This window comes from Mus musculus, chromosome 11 (genome assembly GCF_000001635.26).
Source record: "Mus musculus strain C57BL/6J chromosome 11, GRCm38.p6 C57BL/6J".
Classification (NCBI taxonomy): Eukaryota; Metazoa; Chordata; class Mammalia; order Rodentia; family Muridae; genus Mus; species Mus musculus.
In genome coordinates, this window is record NC_000077.6 from 60,398,669 (window position 1) to 60,421,536 (window position 22,868).

At 45.6% G+C, this 22,868-nt stretch overlaps 2 protein-coding genes across 11 annotated transcripts in view; one reads left to right on the forward strand and one right to left on the reverse strand.

The window, feature by feature from the left end:
- Positions 1–1,955: 1,955 nt before the first annotated feature.
- Atpaf2 (ATP synthase mitochondrial F1 complex assembly factor 2) lies at positions 1,956–21,811 on the reverse strand. 10 transcript variants are annotated; one of them, NM_001364117.1, is made up of 9 exons: positions 18,083–18,366; positions 12,999–13,061; positions 10,918–10,962; positions 10,592–10,737; positions 8,626–8,723; positions 7,108–7,188; positions 5,712–5,824; positions 5,169–5,284; positions 1,956–2,870 (listed from the first exon to the last, which is right to left on the reverse strand). In NM_001364117.1, exons 4-9 carry the CDS (start codon positions 10,598–10,600, stop codon positions 2,733–2,735), a joined length of 555 nt encoding a protein of 184 aa, NP_001351046.1. In that variant the 5' UTR covers positions 10,601–10,737; positions 10,918–10,962; positions 12,999–13,061; positions 18,083–18,366; the 3' UTR covers positions 1,956–2,732. The 10 variants fall into 10 exon arrangements, 9 of the variants coding, with proteins under 9 accessions (NP_001351046.1, NP_001351047.1, NP_663402.2 ...); XM_006533345.4 differs by having other exon boundaries at positions 2,370–2,870; positions 18,318–18,528; NR_157083.1 differs by lacking the exon at positions 12,999–13,061 and having other exon boundaries at positions 7,108–7,209.
- Positions 18,477–22,868, forward strand: part of Gid4 (GID complex subunit 4, VID24 homolog) — a 28,133-nt gene continuing 23,741 nt past the window's right edge. The window contains exon 1 of the mRNA NM_025757.4: positions 18,477–19,176. Coding sequence (NP_080033.3) covers positions 18,988–19,176 — 189 coding nt within the window. The 5' untranslated portion in view covers positions 18,477–18,987. The remainder of the gene's footprint in view (positions 19,177–22,868) is intronic.

A 22,868-nucleotide genomic window follows, 5' to 3' on the forward strand; every position in this document is an offset into this window, starting at 1 on the left:
AGTAGCTCAGAGACAGGTATCGTGATGCACACCTGTAATCCTAACACTCAGGAAGTTGAGGCAGGACAACTCCAAGTTTACGGCCAGACTCAGCTACATCATTCCAGCTACATAGCTCTATATCTGGGCTATACAGTAAGACACTATCTAAAAGGAGAAGGAGGAGGAAGAGGAGGAAATAGGAGGAGGAAGATGAAGGAGGAAGAGGAGGAGCAGCAGCAGCCATAAAGCACAAAACTTAACCATTTTTGAGAAAAATTTAAATTCCTTGTTATGTTGTTAGTAATCACTGTTAATATTTACTTCCAGAAGTATCTTTTTCTGACTAGTATTGCTCCTGAAATGCTCTTGGTGTTCTGTTTTTGACATCTCTGCACTATTAACTATTTCCATTAAGTTTTACTTTTGCTATTGATGCCTTTCATCTTTCATTAGTTCATTATTTCAGTTTAAATCTAATTAAACATTTGGTACATGTATGTAAGTTCCAAAGTCCTTAATCTTGCATAGTGTCCCAGAGTCTGGTCCCGCGCTGCTGTCACTGTTGCTTTACTAATAATCACCCTTCTAGAAATACTGGAAAAGAAAAAACGTCAAGAGTATTCCCTGATTACAATAGTTTCCTGTGCTAGACCATTGGGGCCATCATGTTAAATCATGGTTTTCCTTCCTCTGTGTTGATTTGATCTGAAGGTACTGTCTATCACTTCTGCTTCATTCCCTTCTCTACCTGTCCTAAGGCTGACATACTTTCCCACTGTGACTTCTTCCTTATACAGGCACTAGTACTTTTTGGGGCAGTCAACTCAGGCTCAGTTGCGTGTCTCACAGTAAAACACACATAACTCTTATCACAGCCTGTTTAGGAATAATTCACATAGGTACCATGTTCAGCGATTGCAATGAGTCCATCAGTCATTTGGGGCTATCTCCTGTACTCTCAGACCCCATCCATGGAAGAGGCATGCCACTCTTTATTATGTACAAGACAATAGCCATCTGTAATCCCCTGTCCTCCACACATACAAGGAGCCTCTACCTTTGGCTGTCTCCGCTTTAGCTGTAGGTCTTATTACCCTTGGCAGGGGCCACACGACGACCACTATATACCAATATACTACTGTAAACCAATAGGGGATGTCTGCCACATAGGACTGATCTCCACCTCAGGTGGCTCAGTCTCAGCTGCAGATGCCCCTCTTAGGCTCATGTTTGGTTCTGTCATGTCTACATATACTTGGGGCACCAAGTAACGTGACTTTCCAAGGAGTCTACTACTCTCTCCAGATAATGACAAACCAAAAAAGCAATTCCACCCAGTCTATCCTGGAGAACCAATGAGAATCTTAAGCTTACTTGCAGTAGAGCTGGCCACTTACTCCAACAATCGTTAACTACTCATGTCTTGAGGAGGGGGCAACCAGACAAACCCTCTCATCATCCATGAGGGATATTAATGGCCCAATCCTATGTAGGTAATATAGCTGCTCTGATCTTAAGAAACCAGTGGGCATGGCATATCCAGAGGACATAATTCTACAATACGAGGAGACACCATTGCAATATCCCATGCAGGACATAGCACGTCAGTAGTAACCAGGCCAGGACAACTTTTGCATTTAACCCAGAAACAACATATTTAAAAAAAAAAAAAAAAAAGCTGGCTGTGGCGGCACATTTATTTATCTTATTTATTTTTAAAGATTTATTTTATGTATATGAGCACACCATTGCTTTCTTCAGACACACCAGAAGAGGGCATCAGATCCCATTATAGATGGTTGTGAGCCACCATCTGGTTGCTGGGAATTGAACTCAGGACCTCTGGAAGAGCAGTCAGTGCTCCTAACTGCTGAGCCATTTCTTCAGCCCGAAACAACATATTTTTAAGAGTAAAAAAAATTTTTTTTAAAGAATAGGAAGAACAAACAATAAGTAACTGCTTAGACCAAAGATTCACTTTTTTTTTAAAAGATTTATTTATTTATTATATGTAAGTACACTGTAGCTGTCTTCAGACACACCAGAAGAGGGCCCCAGATCTTGTTACAGATGGTTGTGAGCCACCATGTGGCTGCTGGGAATTGAACTCACGACCTTGAGAAGAGCAGTCAGTGCTCGTAACCGCTGAGCCATCTCTCCAGCCCTCCAAAGATTCACTTTTAAAAGATCATTTGATGAAAAGCCAGGGAGTATGGGGTGTGGGGTGTGGAAGGCCTTCAGGAAAAGGCTTGCATGTGGCGATGTGCTTTTCCTGCCCTCCCCATGAGGTTCCTAGCCATTAGTAGCAGATGTAATAATGGTGACAGAGCTCAGATAAAACAAAAAGAATGGAGAAATGCCAAGGCTCAAATAAAAATGAGGCTTGATATATTTCCAGAATGAAAAAATATTTAATAAAATCAGGGTCAAGAGAAAGTCCCTATACCACTTGTCTTCCTCCCTCACTTCTGGTCAGACCAAGGGCGCCTGCATCGGAAGCTATCTGACCTCAAGTCAGGCACACTGTGTCTTCAGGGCTTCTCAGGATGCTTCTTTATAAGGTCAAACCACACAGGTCAGGGAAGACCCAGGTACAGGCTGGGGAGCCCCACAGGTATAGGGCTGAGGGAGCCCAGTAGGTACCGGCCAACAGAGTATCACAGGATCCAGAGGTCCAACAGCCAAGGAGGCCCACATCAGGGAGCCTGTGTCTGTGCAATTCCTTCCAGACAGCGTGTGCACCCCGGGCCTCACTCTTGAAGGAGCTTGTGCTTGACTGTAGAGCTTTCTGAGCAGAGGTGGACAAAAAGGGTGCCAGCAGCAGTGCGAGCCCGCAGCTCCTGGAGCTCATAGTCGTGGGCCCACTCAATGTTGCCCCACTTCTGGATCTAAGGAGAGGTAAAAACAAGCTTCTAGGTGAGTAGTCTTGCCTGGTAACCCGAGTTACATTCCATTCTCATCACTGGGCTACAGGTGGTGAGCCACGATCCTACCAAACATCTAAGACCTAGGTGGGTAATCTGGCAATAACGCCAGGAAGCGGGGGCTGGCTTTTTTGCTCTTTGGGGCTGGAACATATCCCAGCTTAGGGGCTGCCCATTGTGATCCTTGATCTCACATTAAGACCAGGCTGCCAGCATGAAGCAGCCTGGAAACTATCATCTTCTATGAGTTGTATATCTCATTGTCCTTCAAGGCTATAGGCACTACTATGGGGATGCAGTAAATAAATGAAGCCAGACCACAGGCAACTTTGTTCTGACCCCTAAGGAGCAGCAGAACAGCAGTGATTCTCTGCAGCACACAGGAAGCCAGCTGTAGATCCTCTCAGAATTGTAACAAGAGGGAAAAGCTCCGAACCCACCGTGGTTGCAGACATGAGTATTCCAAACCCACTCTGCTAGCCTCTCCCTGAAGGAGGCCAGCAGTCCTGGCCAGATCACCAGGGAATAAAAAAATATTTCAGGCCATACAAGCTACCTGAATTTCTGGTTGCTTGGTCTCGGTTTGCATAACTGAAATACATTATCTGAGATAAATGACCTTCATTTCAGGTCATTCCTCATTTTGTGCAGGATCAAACCCAAAGTTCAGAGGGTCACCTGGCTTGAATTCCGTAGCCAAAAGCAGAGTCCAAACCAGAGGCCAGATTTCCTGGTTTTGTACCAACCTTATAGTCCTAACAGCTGACATCAGCCCTTCTCATGAAGTGGCCTGACATCAGTAAATGGCTCTCCTCTGCTGTATAGAAATAGGTTGCCCCTGGCATTTTTCCAAGCAAAACATTAAATATTCCGAAAAGATTTTTAATCCCAAAGAAACCAACTCCTAATAACATTCACCTTCTGACCCTCAGGACCATAAGAAACACTAAGTTCTTAGTGTTAATGATGCAAACAATGGGCTGGGGAGATGGCTTAGCACTTGCTGCACAAGGATGAAGATCCAAGTTCAGACCCAATAACCACATAAAAGCCAAGTGGGTATAGCAGCCTACCTATAGCCCTAGCTCTCCAGAGGCAGAGACAGGGACTCTCCAGAACAACTTAACTAGCCAAATTGGTGAACTCTGGGTTCAAGCAAGAGGCTCTGCCTCAATACTAGGGTAGAGAATAATTGAGGAAGATACATCTTGTGAGTCTCTACCAGAATGTACACACATGTATCTTGGTTTTTTTTCAAGACAGGGGTTTTCTGCATACATGTATCTTTACCTGCATATGCACCACATAAATGTGAACACATACAGAGAGAGTGAGAGAAGAGAGAATAAAAATAATGAAAAAATGAAAGTACAAACAAAAGCCAGGCACCGTGGCACACATTTGTGATCTCCGGAGGCAAAGGCAAGAGCATATTCAGACGTTCCAGGCCAGGCTAGTGTACAGATTGAGTTTCAGACAAGTCAGGACTATATAGCAAGGCTTGTCTCAGAAAAGCCAAAATAAAATAAAAATGTAAATAAGCCAGCCACTGTGACATATACCCATAATCCCAGCATCCGAGAGGCTGAGGCAGGAAGATCAGAAGTTCATGATTAGGCTCAGATACACAATGAGCTCAAGGTTGGTCTAGACTACATGGGACTCTCTCTCAACAAAGCAAAACAAAGACAAGCCAAAAATAAAACCGTGACCAGCAGCATGGAAAACCTTAGTTTTCCTGCCCACTAAATCAAACATGTGTGCAAGTAGCAGCTACTCCTTGACTCCTCTGCCATCCAGGAGAAATATCAGGAGCACAAAGCAGGGCAGATGAGGCCCAAATACCTTCATCTGGCCGTGAGCCTCCAAGTGCACAGTGGTGGCCTTAGCCCTAGTAACACAGACACAAACCTCAGTATAACTAGTATAATCTAACACTACAGTTTATTCTTTTATAAAATGTGGGTAAATACAAGTCCTACCCAATCAAGCTGTTGAAGAGGAGTTGGGGGGCGAGGAGAGTACTGAACAACTCTGAACCCTTTCACATGCATGGGTATGTGTGTGTGTGGTGCTGATGATGGAACCCAGGGCCCAGAGCATACTAGGCTAGCATACTCTAGCATATAGTGAGCCATACCCTTAGCCTGAGCAATCTTTACTGTTCCTTAGTTTGATTTTTTTTTTTACATGTACAAAGTAATAAAATTCAATGAATCTGAATCAGAAAGGGTTAAGGTGGGAACTGAGATCAGAACTTACCTGGTACTCTTCCTCCAGGCGTGACAGAAGCACAGCTTGTTCCACAGTCAGGCGCAAGTCAATCAGGCCCAAAGTCAGCAACATGGATTTGAGCTGGGCCACTACAAACTCAATCCCTAGGGGTAGGGGACACAAGCCCAGTCAGAACTGATAGCCTACTGCCTGTCAGTTTCTATTCCCTCATGGACAGGGGGTAGGAGGCACCATCCTAAGACCCACCTGAGCTTGACACACTCTCCTGACAGAATACTCCTCCTTGTCTTGGGGTAACTCACCTCTGCCTTTTCTTGGATAAGTATATGACCTGAACGGGGCTAATTGGCATATCCCCCAGGCCCCACTCCATGATTGGTTAAAAGATGGCTATATGGGTCTAAACTAATGATACACGAAGTCCAGACTTTTCTTGGAGGCTATGTGACCCTGGAGAACTAAGTAAAGGGGTAGGACATCAAAGCCACCCAGCCTCCATGCTCAAGAGGACTCAAGAGGGATGTGTCACTAGGTACCCAACCCTCTAGGCCCATGAAGCCCAAACTGTACCTTGCAGAGCCCACATGTTGTAAGAGGACAAGTGGCTGGTAAGCACCTCTCGGGTCTGGGTAGGGATGCTGGGTCCCATTATGCTGGTGGAGGAGCCGATCTCCATACCGTACCTATAAGGGGAAGGCATGAGCATGTCTCTGGCACACTGTTCCCCAAAAGCAGTCTAACTTTTAACCAGAAGCAAAAAACCAAACCAAACCAACAGATATGGCGCATGTGCTTTCCTCAGGATGGCAGTGCATGGAGGTGCACACCTATGATCACAGCACTCAGAAGGCTGAGGCAGGATGATCACGGGCAGAAGGCCAGTGTGCCTGGATTATGTGAGACCTTATTTCAAAGAATCAAAACAAACAAACAAATGAAAATAGTCCCTCACAGGATGCCTGGGTCATTGTGAGGACTCAGGAAATGTATAACAAGTGATAAGTTCTGTGAAAATTGTTACAACAGAAGGAAAATCACCTAGGTATTTATTCCACAACCCTGCAGACAAGGCAGAGCCGTGGGGACTACCCCTTCCCATTCCACCTGGAAAGAGCTGACGCTGAATTTATTTTGCTACCTTATCAACATCTGTTCAACTCTGTACTTACTGGAGCCTTGTGTTAAGGAAAGCGTTGAGTACTATCAATCTCTAGAAGCCACACATCCACAAATAGTGTTCACAATGCTGCAGGAAGCTACCCTGACCTCTGTCTATGCACACGTGTATCTTACATAGTCACGTTTACTTAGTAGTGCAGCAATGATAATACAGATAATAATAATGAAAAAGTTTTTTAAAAACCAAAATTTGAGTTGTTACCTCTGCTGAGTTGAGTGCTAAGTGCTTTCTTTGCTGGTTTACCTTCCCCAATTAGCCTTGCAGGCAGGCTGGATTAGTCCATTGCAAGTCAAACAAACCAAGGCTCAGAGACCTGCTGGGGGAGAGAGCTGGGGCCTTTGGTGCTTCTTGGGGACTTAGAGCTGCCCCTGCATTTGTCATGGTATGCCCCAGTAGCAGTTATTTGGGACACAATGACCAAAATGATTTTTTTTTAGTTTATTTATCTCATGTATATGAGTAAACTGTAGCTGACATCAGACAGCACCAGAAGAGGGCATCGGATCCCTTTACAGATGGTTGTGAGCCACCATGTGGTTGCTGGGAACTGAACTCAGGACCTCTGGAAGAGCAGTCAGTGCTCTTAACCGCTGAGCCATCTCTCCAGCCTGACCAAAATGATTTTGAGGAACGTGTTTAACAAGGTAACCCCTACCTCTCAATACCTGAGGGAGCTTAAGCTCAGGAAGGCAGCCTGAGATTGCAGCTGTACTGTGTGGCCCTGACCCCAGCACCCAACCCAATCCTAGGTCTATTCAACGCTCCATGTGGGGCTGCACACCTTACCTTTTCTCAGCCCACTCTATGACGGGATCCCATTCGTTCTTCTGAAGTTCCACTAATGTCTCTGGCTCTTCCACCCTGTAGCTAATTCATTGTAAAAACCACCTTCATTAATAAAAAAGTACAAGTCCTTCATTGAGGGACAGAAAAGGAAAATGCAAAGGGCAAAAGCAAAAACTTTACACCAACAACCCAGCTTCCTAAGTCTTGTCCCATAAAGCCATGGTGCTCAGAGTGTAGCCAAGGGGTAAAGGAACCACTTGGGCCAGTAGCACCAGCTCTAGCCTCCCTTCAGAAGCTCACTACCTGGACACTTTCTTAGATAAATCCCACACTGATGACAAGCAGAACCTCTGGGGTTCTGGTCATGTTCCCACATGCCCTCCAGGGACTTTTACTGTAGCTTGAGTTGCAATCCACTACCTTCCAGTTCCCAAGTACTTGACAGGTCCAAACTAGCCCATGTTAGTGCTACTCAAAAGCAGACCTGCAATAAAAATGGGATCCATACCCACTGGACACAGTGCTGTGCTACAAGTTCAGTGACAGCCCCTGCTCCTGACCAAGGACCAAATGCCTGCTGACCTCAAGAGCCTAGCCACCTCCTGGAGTGGCTCCTTTTCCCAAGGGGATCACCACAGAATCATTTTGATAAAGACACAGAAGGGTCAGTTGATAGGCGCTAACTTGCACAGTCTCATGGATGGGAACCCTAGGGCACCACAGAAAGCTAGTTTGTAAGCAGAGGAGAATGCAGAGAAGCTGAGCTGCTGAGAGCAGAGCAGGAAGCCTTTCCTCCCTACCCAATCCTGGACCTGAAGAGTGGAGGCAGGTAGAACTTGGTCCAACTGCCTTTGTTTATTTGTTGGAACCCTGTATAGTTTTTAAGAAGCCTTCTTTACCAAAGGGAGGCAGAATGAACTCTGTTCCCTGCAAGCCACTGTTCCCTAGCAAAAACAGAGTAGGCTTTCCTACTCCCTTCTTTTCAGAGTACCTATGCTAGCATGCCAAGCAATCCCTGGGGGTGGGGGGTGACTCCAAGCCTCTGAGTAATAGGGCCAGCAGGCCCAGTACTGCGCAATCATTCAGCTGTTTCTCTGATGTTCCTTTACTATCACTCTCCAACAAGCAAATACAGACACAGGGGAGAATTCAGAATTGGGAGAGACTGGCCCCTGATTATTGCCACTTGTAATGACAGGGATGCTAATACATGAACACATTGAGGGCCAGATGTGCTGCTGGGGGTTGGCCAATGGGTCCTATAATTCTGGAGCCTGTGAGAACGGCATACATCTCTATGGCAACTCAGCTCAGTCCAAGGGGTACCCTATGCTAGAACAGTCTGAGAAGTTCTCCTCCTGGGGTTCAGTCATATCAATTGGGCTACCTTTTTGACTTCTTGCAAAATAATGACAAAGGCCTTGCCTTTCCCCCCTCTGATATGCTTTGGACAAATGAAACAAAATAGACTAAGAGGTTCACACCACCCAAGAAGACTGTTCATCTAATGTCACTTACCAGATGGTGTCAGTGTCTAGAAACTTCACAGCTGCCCGGATCAGCTGGTCTTTACTTCGCTGGGTTGGGTTGTCCAAGGATGTGTTGCACAATGTGGTCTTAATGAAAAGGTAGAAGATGCTCTGTCACCCTCTGTGGGGTTCAGGCACATCAGAGCCATGCAGTAGAGCCATTGTCACAGCCGCTGCTGTCACTGCTGCAGCAGCCTATCTGCTAGGGGATCTGAAAACCAGGCTCCGTCTTCAAACTCAATTGTGCTCACCAGATTCATTGGCCTCTCACAGTGGTCTTTCTTGGAGGAGTGAACTTCCTCAAAGTTTCAGGGGCTTTATATATTTTCACATACATGACTATCAGATTAACCTGAATAACAATGCTTTGGGGCAGATGTGAAAATTGAGGCCCACAGAGGTAAAACACATATTCACATACAATAAAGGCACGAAACTCAAAATAACGAAAAAGCTTTACCAGCTTGTCTGACACCTCAGAAAACAGGTCAGGCAGATTAAACTGGGATCAAGATATTTTCCTAGTGTTAGCTCATCAAGAGGAGGCTTCTGAGACTACTCCAGGCCTCAGTTTGTAGCCTTGTCACCCTGATTATACTAGATAGTCAAGAAGTAGACTATGTTGTTGAGGCCCATCTGGGTCTGCAGTGAGTAGGATGAGAACACCTAACCCCAATACTTCCTTAGAACCATGTGAGGGCTGCATGCATGGTACCATCTGGCCACTCATGGCACCATAAGGTGGGCAGTACGGTAGGGATCACAGGGCTGAAGGGGGATCTCTCTGTATGGCCGAGGGGGCTTGCAGAGGCAGGGCTTCAGGGGCCTCAATGGCCGTGGACCAATGTTCACTGAGCTCCACATATACTTCCAACTGGAACTACTGAGTAAAATCCATGGCCACTGCTCCTCTGTCACTAACCAAGCTATGAAAGTCACAGGAAATAAACATGTAAATAGAAAACAGGCCACGGGGCTGCAGAGATGGCTCAGCAGTTAAGAGCACTGACTGCTCTTCCAAAGGTCTTGAGTTCAAAATCCCAGCAACCACATGGTAGCTCACAACTATCTGTAATGAGATCTGATGCCCTCTTCTAGCATGTCTGTCTGGAAACAGCTACAGTGTACTTACATATAATAAATAAATAAATCTTTAGAAAAAAAGAAAAGAAAAGAAAACAGGCCACTATAGACTAAGCAGTGATGAAACAAATGACGAACTGCTATAATGAAAAATAAAGGCTGGGCTCAGGTGAGGCAGCAGACACCTTTAATCCCAGCACTTGGGAGGCAGAGCAGGCAGATTTCTGTGAGTTCGAGATCAGACTAGTCTACAGAGCAAATTCCAAGATAGCCAGAACTATATAAACAAAACAAAACTGTTTCAAAAAAAAAAAAAAAAAAAAAAGATGAGAGACATGGCTGAGATGTGGATTATTTGCCTAGTGTGCACAAACCCTGGGCTCAACCCCCAGCACTGCATAAACAGGACATGGAGACACACACCCATCACCTCAGCACTCAGGCAGTAAAGGCAGAAGTTCAAGGTCATTTGTAGCTACAAATCAAGTTGGAGGCCTGCCTGAGATATGAACCCGTGTCTCAAAAACCCAAAACCAACCAAGCAACAAGAATAAAACAGAATGGGGGTAGGGGGAGCACTGGGAGTCATTAATGGTGACTTCTGTCCAGAAACCAGGGGAAAAACAGTCACACAACTCAGTTTAGTGTTCCAAGTAGAGCAGACTACCAAGTAGCCAGGCCAGACATGGAGAGCCCTTGACCTGTTCAGTGACAGATGGTTTAAGTGTGGTTGCAGATAGGCAGACAGGAGCTTTGCCTACCCCAGAGCCTTGTCATAATATGGAAAGAACTATAAGTTTTTGCCAGGAAGGCTTGGGGAGCATCAGGTCAAAGTCTGTATGATAAAAGTCTGCTTGCTACAAGTTTGTTACCAGGTGCATGGTGTAGAACTTGATGGTATCCTGCTGAGAGTCCCATTCAGTGGCCACTGCGATGGCCAGGGCTTCGCTGGGGACAGTAAAAAGCTTGGCTTGGGGAGTTTTCAGCTTTCTGTGGTCCAGGTTTATCTCAAAGCCACCTTAAAAGATCAAATGAAAGTTCTCAGGGAATGTGGATTTGAGTGACCATTCCTGTCCTTTAGCAACAAACTTGGTGCACACAAAGACAACACTGACATAAGTGCTACCGTCATCTGGCTGGAGACAAAAGTTTGCCCCAACAATTCACAAAAAGGCCATCAGATTTCTCAGACACTTACCTTCACCCTGTGAGATGCTGACATTCTGATAAAACCTCTTCCTTTCTGTAAGACAGATTTTTCAGAGACAATTTAAAGTAGCATCAAAAGGGCTCCAGAGACAACACCACTTGTATCATCATTGCTAATGCTGACTGATTGGCTTGATTTTCATATTGCCATTCAAGGTCTGCCCTAGTCTGCAGTATCCTCAACAGCTTCCGATTAAAGCTAGGGAAAGACTCTGCAGGGACAAGGGGAGAACGGGACTTGATGGTTATGGCTCTCCTAGTCTCCAAGCCTGTACATCACACATTTACATTCACACAGAAAATAAAGCTAACAAAAACATCTCCCATCTTCTCTAACTCATGTATTTAATTAACCAGCTTGCTTGTATATTCAAGAGGAACTCCAAATATTTCCTTCAAGGGGGATAATCTGTTTTATATGTCTTTGTTAGAATTACAGGAACTTATAGAAACTTCATATGTGTGCAAGGCAGGGGGAGGGTCCTGGGGAGGGTTTGATAATGAATAAGATAGAAAAATCCTTGTCTTCATGTACTTTAAATTTTTTATAAAGTTATCAGACCTCCAAAAGAGGCATGGAAATAAGAGGACTAGTTGGAAAAAGGGGGTGCAAGGGGGGAGGGAATGAAAGGATAATGGAGAAGAATATTATATTATCATCAAAGATTGGACACTAAAGGCTCATATATTTGCATGCTTGGTGGATCTCATTGGTGCATTGTTGGGAACGATTAGGAAGTGAGGCCTTGGTGAAAGAGGTGTGACCCGGAGATGGGCTTTGAGGTTTCAAAAGCTTATGCCAGGCTCTGTCTCTCTCTCTGCCTGCTGCCTGTGGATCAAGATGTAGCTCTCAGCTACTTCTTCAGCACCATGCCTGCCACCATGTTTTCTACCATGACGATATGGTCTAACCCTTTAAAACTATAAACAAGCTTCCATTAAATACCTTCTCTTATAAGAGCTGCTTTGGTCATGATGTCTCTTTACAGCAATAGAACACTGACTTAGACAATATATATGTACAAAATTATAAAAGAATAATTATAAGAATTATCAGCTCTGGCCACTGAGATAATGATACAATTGACCATATCATCTGAAACTATAACACCATTCTACTATTGCACACATTCTACAACAAAATAGGTAAGTTTCTGCCACCGTTAAATTTCCCTACTTTATCTGCTACCTGGTGGGCTGGCCACAGCCTCCTTTCCTATCTGTGATTGAAGTTGTATACTACATCCACTGTGCATTCTGGTGCCTCTACTGGGTAACATGCAAAAGTCTGGCCAGGCAGAAGTCAGTGAGAACAATTCTTGACACAGGCTTGAGAAATGGGTGAAAGAAATGGGACACAGAAAGGACAGAAACTGACTGTGAAGGACCGACTCTCCCAAAGCTGCCAGGACAGCTAAGTTTCCTATAACCCTCATCTTCTAGCATGCTCTGCTAGCCAGGGCTACCTCTATATCTGAATAAGAATTTAAAAGTATGGATAGTAAGGTGATTAGAGAGGAAATAAAGACACACAGAAAACAAGACAGTAGAAAGGCAAAAGAACCCAAGAGATAATGGCTTCATATTCAAAGGCTTTAGACAGGGCTTTTCAGTCTGAAGTTTTGACACAGGGCAAACACCAGTCTTCCTACTGGTCCTTACATTCAAGGACCAGCCTTGGGGATGAGATGTGCTCTCCAGAGGTTCTGTCTAGTGAGAGCAAAATGAATAAGTGACTTCAATGACAGCAAGAACATGTGGATGGTGGGAATCCAGACTGAGGAATCCTTATCCCATCTTGAGTTGCAAAAGGACCTCTGAGCAAGCAGTTAAGAGTTCATATGTGGGGGCTGGAGAGATGGCTCAGTGGTTAAGAGCACTGACTGCTCTTCCAGAGGTTCTGAGTTCAAATCCCAGCAACCACATGGTGGCTCACAACCATCTGTAATGAGATCTGACGGCCTCTCTGGTGTGTCTGAAGACAGCTACAGTGTACTTAGACATAATAAATAAATAAATCTTTAAAAAAAAAAAAAAAAGAAAAGAATTTTCAGGATTAGAATGGCTTACATGAGGCTCAGTTGATGAAGTACTTGCTTCACAAGTATGATGATCTAGTTGAATGCCCTGTACCTATATAAAAAGCCAGAGAATAGTCATGTAGCTTTCAATACCAGTGTTGAAGAAGTGGGAACAAACAAGAGGATCCCTGCAGCTTGCTGGCCATTTAGCCTAGCCAATTCAGCAGCCCTGTCTCAAAACACACGGAGAGGGTCAGCAAGATGGCTCAGCAGGTAAATGTGCTTATCATGCAAGCCCAATGACCTAAATTCAATCCCCAGATCCCACACAAGTTTGAAAGGAGAGATGACCACATAAAGATGGTCTCTGTCCTCCACATGCATGTGTGGCACATATATCCAGACACATATACAAACAATGAAAAACAAAGAGGCAGCCATAAGAAAACAAAAACAAAAAACAAAACAAAGACAGGAGAGAACAACTTTGAAAAGCTAGTCATAAGAAGAATGAGAAATTAATAACCTCTAGTTTTCTTCCCTGAGACGTTGCTTAAGTCCATATACAGAAACAAGTGGTTTTCAGTGTCACTTCCTTCTTAAATCCCTCTTGTCTAATGTATGGTTATTCTACCACTCACAGTTTAGGAGCTGCCCCCTACCCCCCACTTTTAAGAACCTAAAGGCACAGGACTACAATTCCCAGACTACAATAAAAATCTGTGTCAACCATACAATCATGATACCGTTATCTTTTAAAACAGCGCCATCTGGTGGGTCTTGGACCTTAAAGCTAAATTCAAAATAGTTAACCTTTTATAATCCTATGACATCTCTAAGTGGTGGTTTTCAGACATCAAAATTCGTTTAACATAAACATATAAAGAAAGCCTCCAACTCAGGCCAGGTATGGTGGTGTGTGCCCTTAACCACAGCACTGAGGAAGCAGAGGTAGGCAGTTTGAGACCAACTTGGTCTACATGGAGATCAAAGCCATCCAGGGATACACAGAAAGACCATCTCAATAATTAATGTAATTAATAATCCACACTGAAATACTACATCACACCCTTTGAGGTGACTATAATAAAAAAGTCAGACAATAACAAGTTTTAGTGAGGGTATAAAGAAATTTGAGACTTCATGCACTAGTACTAGAAATTTAAAACATTGCATCCACCTTAAAAAACAAAAAACAACCTTAAGGGCTAGGAGGTGGGGACACAGGTATTTAATCTCAACAACTGAGAGCAGAGGCAGATGGATCTCTGTAGTGTGAGGTCAGCCTGCTCTACAATGCTAGTTCCAGGACAGCTATGGCTATACAGAAAAACTATCTTGACACCCCTCGCCACCAAAAAACCCCCAAAAAACAAAAACTAATCTTACTATTCCTTAATGAGCTAATTTCCATTTGATCCAGCAATTTTAAGCTTAGAAAATATAGCCAGGAAAGATAAAACCAAACCCATGCAAAAACTTGTACACAAAAAGTGCTGTATCAGCATCATTCATCATCATTCATTACTCAACCAAAGAGTAAGAAACAACTCACGTGTCCATAAATGTGTATTTCTACACCAAGCTATTCAGCAATAAAAAGACTGGACTATGGATATATGTATGATACAACACAGACAGACCTTGAGAACATAAATACTCAATTACTAAGTAGAAAAGGCTAGTCCTAAGCTCCACACAATGCAATGTCTAAAACTGAAATCTTTAAGGAAGTAATGGTTGCCTACGGCTGGGGAGATGGCCAGGCAGGTGGATGGTACTAAAGGGTACTCGCTGCCTTTTTTTTTTTAATGTGTTTAGGAATTTTGCCTGCATGTATGTCTATCCACGATGTGCACGCCTTGTGCCCAAGGCCAGAAGGCATTTGATCCCCCGGGACTGAAGTTATGGATGGCTGTGAGCTGCATGTAGGTGCTGGGAACCAAACCCAGGTCCTCGGGAAGAGCAACCAGTGCTCTTAAGCCTGAGCCAGCACTCTATCCCCTACGGACTACTTTTTACCATGATAAAAATGTTCTTAAACTGACGGTGATGGTCATTCAAATTAGTGAATATATACTAGGGAATGTACTGTATGCTAAGTAAATTATATGTATTAGATTTTTAAAATTTTATCTCACCTGTGAGTGCTCTGTCTGACTGTATGTACATGTGCTATGTATGTGCTTTGTACCCACAGAGGTCAAGGTCAGAAGAGGGTATCTGATCCCATGGAACTGGAGTTACAGATGGCTGTGAGTCACTATATGGGTGCTGGGAACTGAACCCATTCCTCTGTAAAAGCAACAAGTGTTCTTAATCTCTGGGCCATCTCTCTAGCCCCTTAAGTAAATTATATCTTAATAAAGGTATTTAAAATTCTGCCAGGGTCAGAGAGATGGCTCCGTGGGTAAAGGTGCTTACAAGCAAGTCTGATTCCAAGTTTAATCTCCCAAGCCCATGTAAAGGTAGCAAGAGAGCACCAACTGTCAGAGGTTGTCCTCTCATCGCCACATGTACAGTGGCACATGGATGCCCAAATACATGCATACACAAATAAATATATGATAATAAAAAATTCTTGCAGCCAAATACATAAGTGCACTATTTTCCAAATTGCTTTTCATCTGGAGTGGAGGTCCATACCCTAGGCTGTTCTGGCCAATATAATGAAAGCAGACAATATGTATGAGTATGTGGCTTTGTTCCAATAAAACTCTACTTCAAAAGCAGATAGCCGTCTGGTCCCTGACACTCCTATGAGAATGGCAAAGCAGGTAACGTCTCTTAAGTGGCAGAAACTTGGAGAAGCTGCCTTGGACAGGAGGCAATTTGTAAATGGTAGGAACAGGACAGGACTTCAAGCTTTTATTTCTTTGGGAATTTACCTCATATGCTGCTTCTCCAAACTACATCCTCCTCTGGGCAGAAAACAGCAGGAGGGTGGCAATGGCCTCACAAAGGTCTCTGCACTGCAGGACCTCCTCCTCCAACCCCACAGCGAGCCCTTCCTTCAAAAGCCTCTCCTCTCCTGACAAGTTTCTATGGTGTAGCTGTTCCTAACATTGACAAGTGGATTCTTAAAGAAGAAGGACTTAATAATTTACATACTTCAAAGATACACAAAAATATCTCCCACCTGGGGAGGACAAAAAGAGCAAAGCATACCCTAGGGAGGCACGGCATAAACAAAGGAACACATTCAGGAGTTCACTAAATAGGCAAAGGGTCAATTTAAGCGCATGGATGCTTTTTGTTTTCCATTGTGGAGGTGCTTGATCTGCCATCTTTTCTTCTGTATTACAGACTTACCAGTTGGCTCTTAGCATTATTTAGCACATAGTAGGTAGTCAAAGGTGAAAGAAAATAGGAATGTATGAATGAATGGGGCACAGAGAGCTATCTGTAAGTCAAGCCCGTTCTCCTCCTCCCCATACCCCATGACCTCAAGTGATCCTATCTCAGGCTCCCAAGCAGCTGATACATGTGTGTGACGCTACTCTTAGCTTCTTCCTTTGTCTTTACTGGCTTTTTCTGCCCCACTTTTAGGCCTTCGTTTGTGTCCTGATAAGCAAAAATCAGCTCCCTGGTGCATCCACTCCCTTCCCCAGTTATATAAAATCATGGGCTATAGACCATTGAACGGCTCACCACGTATAGACGCTGACCACTAAACCCAACATCCTCAGTTCAGTCCCTCAAAGCCACAACCAAGTCCTGCTGGTTGTCCTCTGACCTCCATGTGCATGCCAAGTGCACACACAGATATATACACACTAAATGAAACAAGAAATTATGGGATTTACAGCCTAAAGAATTCTTAAAGGCAATCTCATGCTTCAGATCACCAAAGAAAGCAACATCATACATGCCCAAGACCACAGTACCTCAGAGATTTTGCCAACAACAGACCCCAGGTTTGTACTCTTATGCCAATTGCCAAACTGCCTATGGAATTGTTGCCTAATGAGGGCAGTGTTGCAGCAAGACCTCTAACACCCAGTCATCACCTCTGGACATGTTACACCCCCTTTCTCCCCCATCAAACTCTTACTCATCTCTCAAGCCCCAGTTTAAATGCCCTTTCAATCACCCTGTACACGCTCATCCTTGTGATTTCTTAAGTCCTTCATAGTTCCCATATCACAATATATTGCAAACTATTGTTTCGTAAGCATAATGAATCCTGCATCTGATGTTGAGAATCATTCAGGTGAGACCACATGCCCTCAACACAAAACAACTAACTGAATTTAGAGAGGTCATCACTACTTTTCATTCACTGAAGTGAACCTCACTTGTAGCAATCTCTCTTTCAGAAGCAATGAAATAACCTTCTTTCAGTCTTATTACAGTCCTTAGTAGGTCAAAGAAGCCTGGCATAAACTCCCACTTAGAGAAAGCTGCAGAGAATGCAGAGGCTGTGGCACTGCACTAGGACAGAGGGCCCGCAAACCCCTAAGGAAGTGTGCTGTGTGTGGTGGAAGACTTAAGGCCTGCCTCTGTGCCAAGTCTTCTGCTGGGTCCTGAGGACACAACACAGTCATGAGGACACAACACAGTCAGGTCAGTCTTTGCCTTCCATAGCCTCAACCAGTCTGCTCTGTGACCTTGGATGTCCTGATTGAAAGCCCAAATTTTCCTTTCTGAATCCAACTAAGACACCTGCTCCCCTTTAAAAGGAAAAACAAACAAACAAACAAACAAGCAAACAAAAAAACCCTGAAGCTGGGAGGTGGTGGTGGTGGTGGTAGTGGTGGTAGCACTCAGGAACTAGAGACAGGAGGATCTCTGAGTACGAGGCCAGCCTGGTCTATAGAGTGAGTTCCAGAGCAGCCAGGGTTACACAGAAAAATCCTATCCCCGAAAAAATAAAAAGAAAAGAAAAAATAAAGGAAATTGAGAAAAGCCTCAAGAGCCAAATATCTCGTGTCCTGGGCACGCTGTGTCCCCTAAAGTCACCCTCGCACTTGTTTGGATGTCATTTTTCAAATTGAAACAGAACTCTGTTGCTCTAAATATTCGCATAGGCCTGAACCCTGCCTGTCACCCCGCATTGCACGTCAGAAACCTTCCTCCAGGTGAGCCCGACTTGGCTCCTGACCAAAAAGTCACATTATGTCCGGGCCTCACCTGTTGGCGGGACATAGGCCCGGGCCGGAGGCTGCGGAGCTGGCCCCGGCCATACTGAGACGGTGGGGTCACTGAGACGCCGGTCCAAGAGACCGCGCCACCGGTCCCTCAGCCGGGGGTAGATTCGCCACATCCTGCCCAAGGACCTGGGTGGACACATGCGTGGAAACAGAGTACAGGAAAAGAGCGAAGAGAACCCCACACCCCTCGCTGGTTCTGTACGGAAACCTCTCACCAAGGGTTCATAGCCCTCAGCCTCCTCAGCACGCCGCCATCTTCCTCATGACACCTACGGCGCGCCGTCGCAGCCGTGCGCCCCGCTGCGCGCCACTCCCGCCCCCGTCAATCAGCATCATAAACGTGCTCGCCACGCCCCCTCCATGCCGCGCCACGGGAAGAAAACTACAAGTCCCAGAGGGCCGTTCGCGCTCTGCGCCACGTGCTTTCTCTGTCCGCCAATGGGCGGAAGCGCCGCGTGAGCTTGCTCCCGCCTCTCCAGCGCGCCCGCGCCAATTGGAAGCTGCAGAGTGTGTGTGTGTTTGTGTGTGTGTGAGCGCGCGCGTGTGTGTGTGAGCGCGTGTGTATGAGTGAGTGAGTGTGTATGCGCGTGTGTGTGTGTGTGCGTGCGTGCGTGTGTGTGTGTGTGTGTGTGTGTGTGTGTGTGTGTGTGTACCCGCGAGGGCAAGTGGGAAGGGAGACCCAGCTCAGGTCTGGGAGGCCCTGCTTGCAGGTCTCCGGGTCCAGGTGGCAACACGAGCGCTTGGTCTGGCCTCAGCGGGCGGGTGGTTCCCCGGCCCCTCCCCCGCGCGTGCGCGCCCGGGTCCGCCCTCCCCGCAGCTTCGGCTCCCGCGCGGCGGCGGCGGTTCCTTCCCCCTCCCCCAGCCCTGGCTCCGGGGGACCCCGCGATGCCGGTCCGCACCGAGTGTCCCCCGCCGGCGGGTGCCTCAACCACATCCGCGGCCTCACTCATCCCGCCGCCGCCCATCAACACCCAGCAGCCCGGCGTGGCCACCAGCTTGCTCTACAGCGGCTCCAAGTTCCGTGGCCACCAGAAGAGCAAGGGGAACTCGTACGACGTAGAGGTGGTGCTGCAGGTGAGCGCCAGGCGGCAAGGCCGGGCCCGAGGGCCTCCTCGCGGCGCTCACGGGCCGGGCCTGCCCTGGGCTCCTCGAGCCCTCAGCCGCGGACCAGGCCCTCTCACTGCCGGGGCCTCCTGCACCCGGCGCCTCCCACCGGGACCTGCCCAGCTGATGTCACACTCTCGAACCCTACCCCTAGCCCACCCCTAGACTCAGAGCCTGTAGTGGCCAGTCTCCGACAGACCCCGAAGACTGTCCCACACTTAGAGCCTTTGACTCGCCGGCTTGGGCATCCGGAAGCTCCCCCATGACTAGCCGTCCTTTAGCCTGAGTCGGTTCTTCCCAAGTCCTGTCCTCCCTACACCAGCCAGCCCTCCCACCAGTCCCTGTCGGATCCTGAAAAACTCTCCATTGGCTGCCCCAAACTCAGTACCTCTCGATAGCGGCCAGTGTCACATTCTCCCGGAATGAAGCTTTTCCTCTGACCCCAACTCCATCCTGAGTGCCAGGGACATTGCTCCTTAGGAGAACTCAGTCAGCCCACTGCTGACGGGGGAGAGGTGGCCAACCTCCCTCCATTGGCTGAGACAACCCACAGAGGTTGAGGCTCCCCAAAGACCAGGGAGCCTCACACCCAAATATCTCCAGTTGCACCACTTAGTGTTAAGACCTTGTCTCGTGGGGCCTTCCAGTACCAAAACCCGGCGTCAGTCAGTTCATAGGCATCCGCTGCTACACTTTGCTTCCTGTCCCAGGCTTCTTACCCTACCCTGCTGTGGCTCCTTCCCATCCCTGGCAGTCCCCCTGGCCTCTCCCCAGACCTCGCACCTTGATCTAGCTGGTTGCTATTGCTGGCTGTAGTGTTGCTGATTGTTATCTGCATAGCTCCAGAGTTTCCTCCGAGCCTCAGATGCCTAAGTACTGGGAAATCTAACACAGTTTTGTTTTGTGTCCACTTACCTCCCCCTATTTGACCTGGATATCTGAGTACTGGCTGGTGGCTGCCAGTCCCTGAACAACTTTGAAACTTCAGCTTCATCTTCTCTGGGCCTTTCTTTTCCAGAACTCCACCTCTTTCTCTCCCCCTTGAAGCTTTTCCCAACTGAAGGAGATTGGTGGGAGTAGATATTTCTCTTTTATCTATCTCCCCTCTCCACAATACTCTTCTTTCTAGGTATTAAACTGTCTGCCAGAAGACCAATTCCCTGTCCCACCTTGTGTGCTTTCTCCTAATGCCACCTCCTAGGTAGTTCCCCAAGTCTTGTTCCTTGAAAGCCAGAGGTTTAGAGGTGCATACTGCCCCAGGGCCCGGGGAGATGTATATTGAACATGTACAGCATCCACCACCCTTGGTTCTAATTTCCCATCTCAGATTCTTTTGAGCAAATAGATCTCCCACTCCAAAGACTCGAGAGTGTCTCTGCTTTCTAACTGCAGCACACTCATCAGCTCTTTTCTTTCCTACCATTTGTAGAAATAGTTCTCTCAGCTTTGAGATTGGGAAAACCATACTCTTATTAAATGTAATTTTTCCCCATAAAGCTCTATCATGAAGTATGGTATTTATTGTCATTGGAAAGCTGTGACTGAGTTATTTCAAGTCTTGTTACCTACTGTGATAATCATTTTTTTTCCTCCTTAAGATGTGATACTATAGTATGAAAAAAATTAGGCTTTTTGTTTTTTTAATTCATTCAATCATAAAATTCTGGAAGTGAGTTCTCTACATGGATCATGTTTAGAGTGGCCCTGAATTTATGCCCATTTACTGATTTCTGATGTAATAGGTTCATAGCTGCCAGAGCAACTAGGTTTCAAAGGGAAGTCTGTTCCTATCATTTGTCTGTTGTTCCCTGCCTCGACAGGGGCCTTGTGAATCAGTGGAAATAGTGATTGAGTTAGAGGCATGGTTGGTAGGTGTCGGGTAGCCCATATCCTTCCGTGGAATGCCGAGTGGTGGGAATGGTTGGTGGTCGTGCCACGGAATGCTCCCCTACATCTCTGCCAGTGAGCTTGTTACTGTGATCAGGTAGGGGCATAGGAACTGTTATGTTAATTGGTCTTCTCTAGACTCAGCCCTCTGAGAAAAGTTCTGTCTTTCATAATTCAACTTCTTTCCTGCTTTTCTTGTTTGACTTAAACTATTTTTAGGAAGCAGAATATTGTTGCAGTTAAAGGCATGGACTCTGAAGTCAAATCAATGAAAGTATACCTGCTTGTTTGGCCTAAGTACTTTTGCTAAGATACACTCCACATACCATACTGTTTACCTATTCAAGGTGTACCCTTAATGATTTTTAGGATATTCACAAAGTTATACAACTATCACCAGATTTTAGAACATTTATATTGCCCCAAAAGAAACCTTTGTACACCTCAGCCATCACACTTACCAATCCTAGGCTAATCTTTTTCTGCAGATTTACCTATTCTGAGACCAGATTTGGTAGTATTCACTTGTAATTCCAAAATTCAGAACCTGAGGCCAGAATCTGGGCTGCAGAATGAGACCCATCCTCAAAAAAACAAAAAAAAAAAACCCAAAAACTTAGGTTCATCTTCTACCTGTCCCGCACATGTTGTATAAATAGGGTCACATAGTTTTCCTTTCATGACCTGCTTCTTTACATAGCATATATTCAGGGCTCATCCATGTCTCAGCACATGTCAGTACTTCATTCCATTCTGTTGTTGCTCTTTGTAAACGTTGCCTATATTTTGTCTAGCCATTGATCAGCTGATAGACTTTTAGGTTATTTCTACTTTGGGGCTATTATCATTAATGCTGTTGTGAAATTCATATACAGATTTTTGGTTTGGTGGTGTGCATCTCTGTATATTGCCTAGGTTAGCTTTGAACCCCTAACTCCAAGTGACCTTCCTACTTTCCCTGTCCCAAGTACTAGGACTATATGTATGTACTATCAGCTGTATGCAAGTTTTTATGTGCACATGGTTTTGTTTCTCTTGAATAAATATAGATAACCTAGAGATAGAGTTGCCGGGGTTTATAGAATCTTTAGGTTTAATACTTTAGCAAACTACCAGTGGTTTTAAAGGTAGTTACACCATTTTATATTTCCTCTGACAGTATATGAGGGCTCCAACTTCTTCACACTTTACAAACTTGTTTGATTATAGTCATCTCAGTGGGTATGAAATGGTATCTCATGGTCTTAATAGAAATTCCTCAAAAGATGCTGTATCTTTTCCTGTATTTTCAGAACAGTGGGGTATGTACACATGCCTGTGAGTGCACAAGTGCTTACATACCTGGAGATGGGAGGTCTATATTAGGTGCCTTCCTCTATTGCTTTCCACCTTATTTTTTGAGACAGGGTCTCTCAGTGAACCTGAACTCACTGATGGGCTAGACTAACTGCCAGGGAATTCCAGGGACTGACCTGTCTGAGCCTCCCCAGCACTGGGGTTCAGATGTGCCCCACCTCACCTGGCTCTTTTGTATACTTGAAGTCCAAATTCAGAGTCTCATACTTGCATAACAAGCACTTTAACAACGGAGTCATCTCAACAACCCTGAAAACTCTGATTCTCAGCCTTTCTACTGCTGTGACAGTTCCTCATATTGTGGTGACCCCCCACCATAAAATTATTTTGTTGCTACTTCATAACTTTAGTTTTGCTACTGTTATGAGTTGTAAGTACCTGATATTCAGGATACCTATATGTGACCCCCTTGGGGGTTG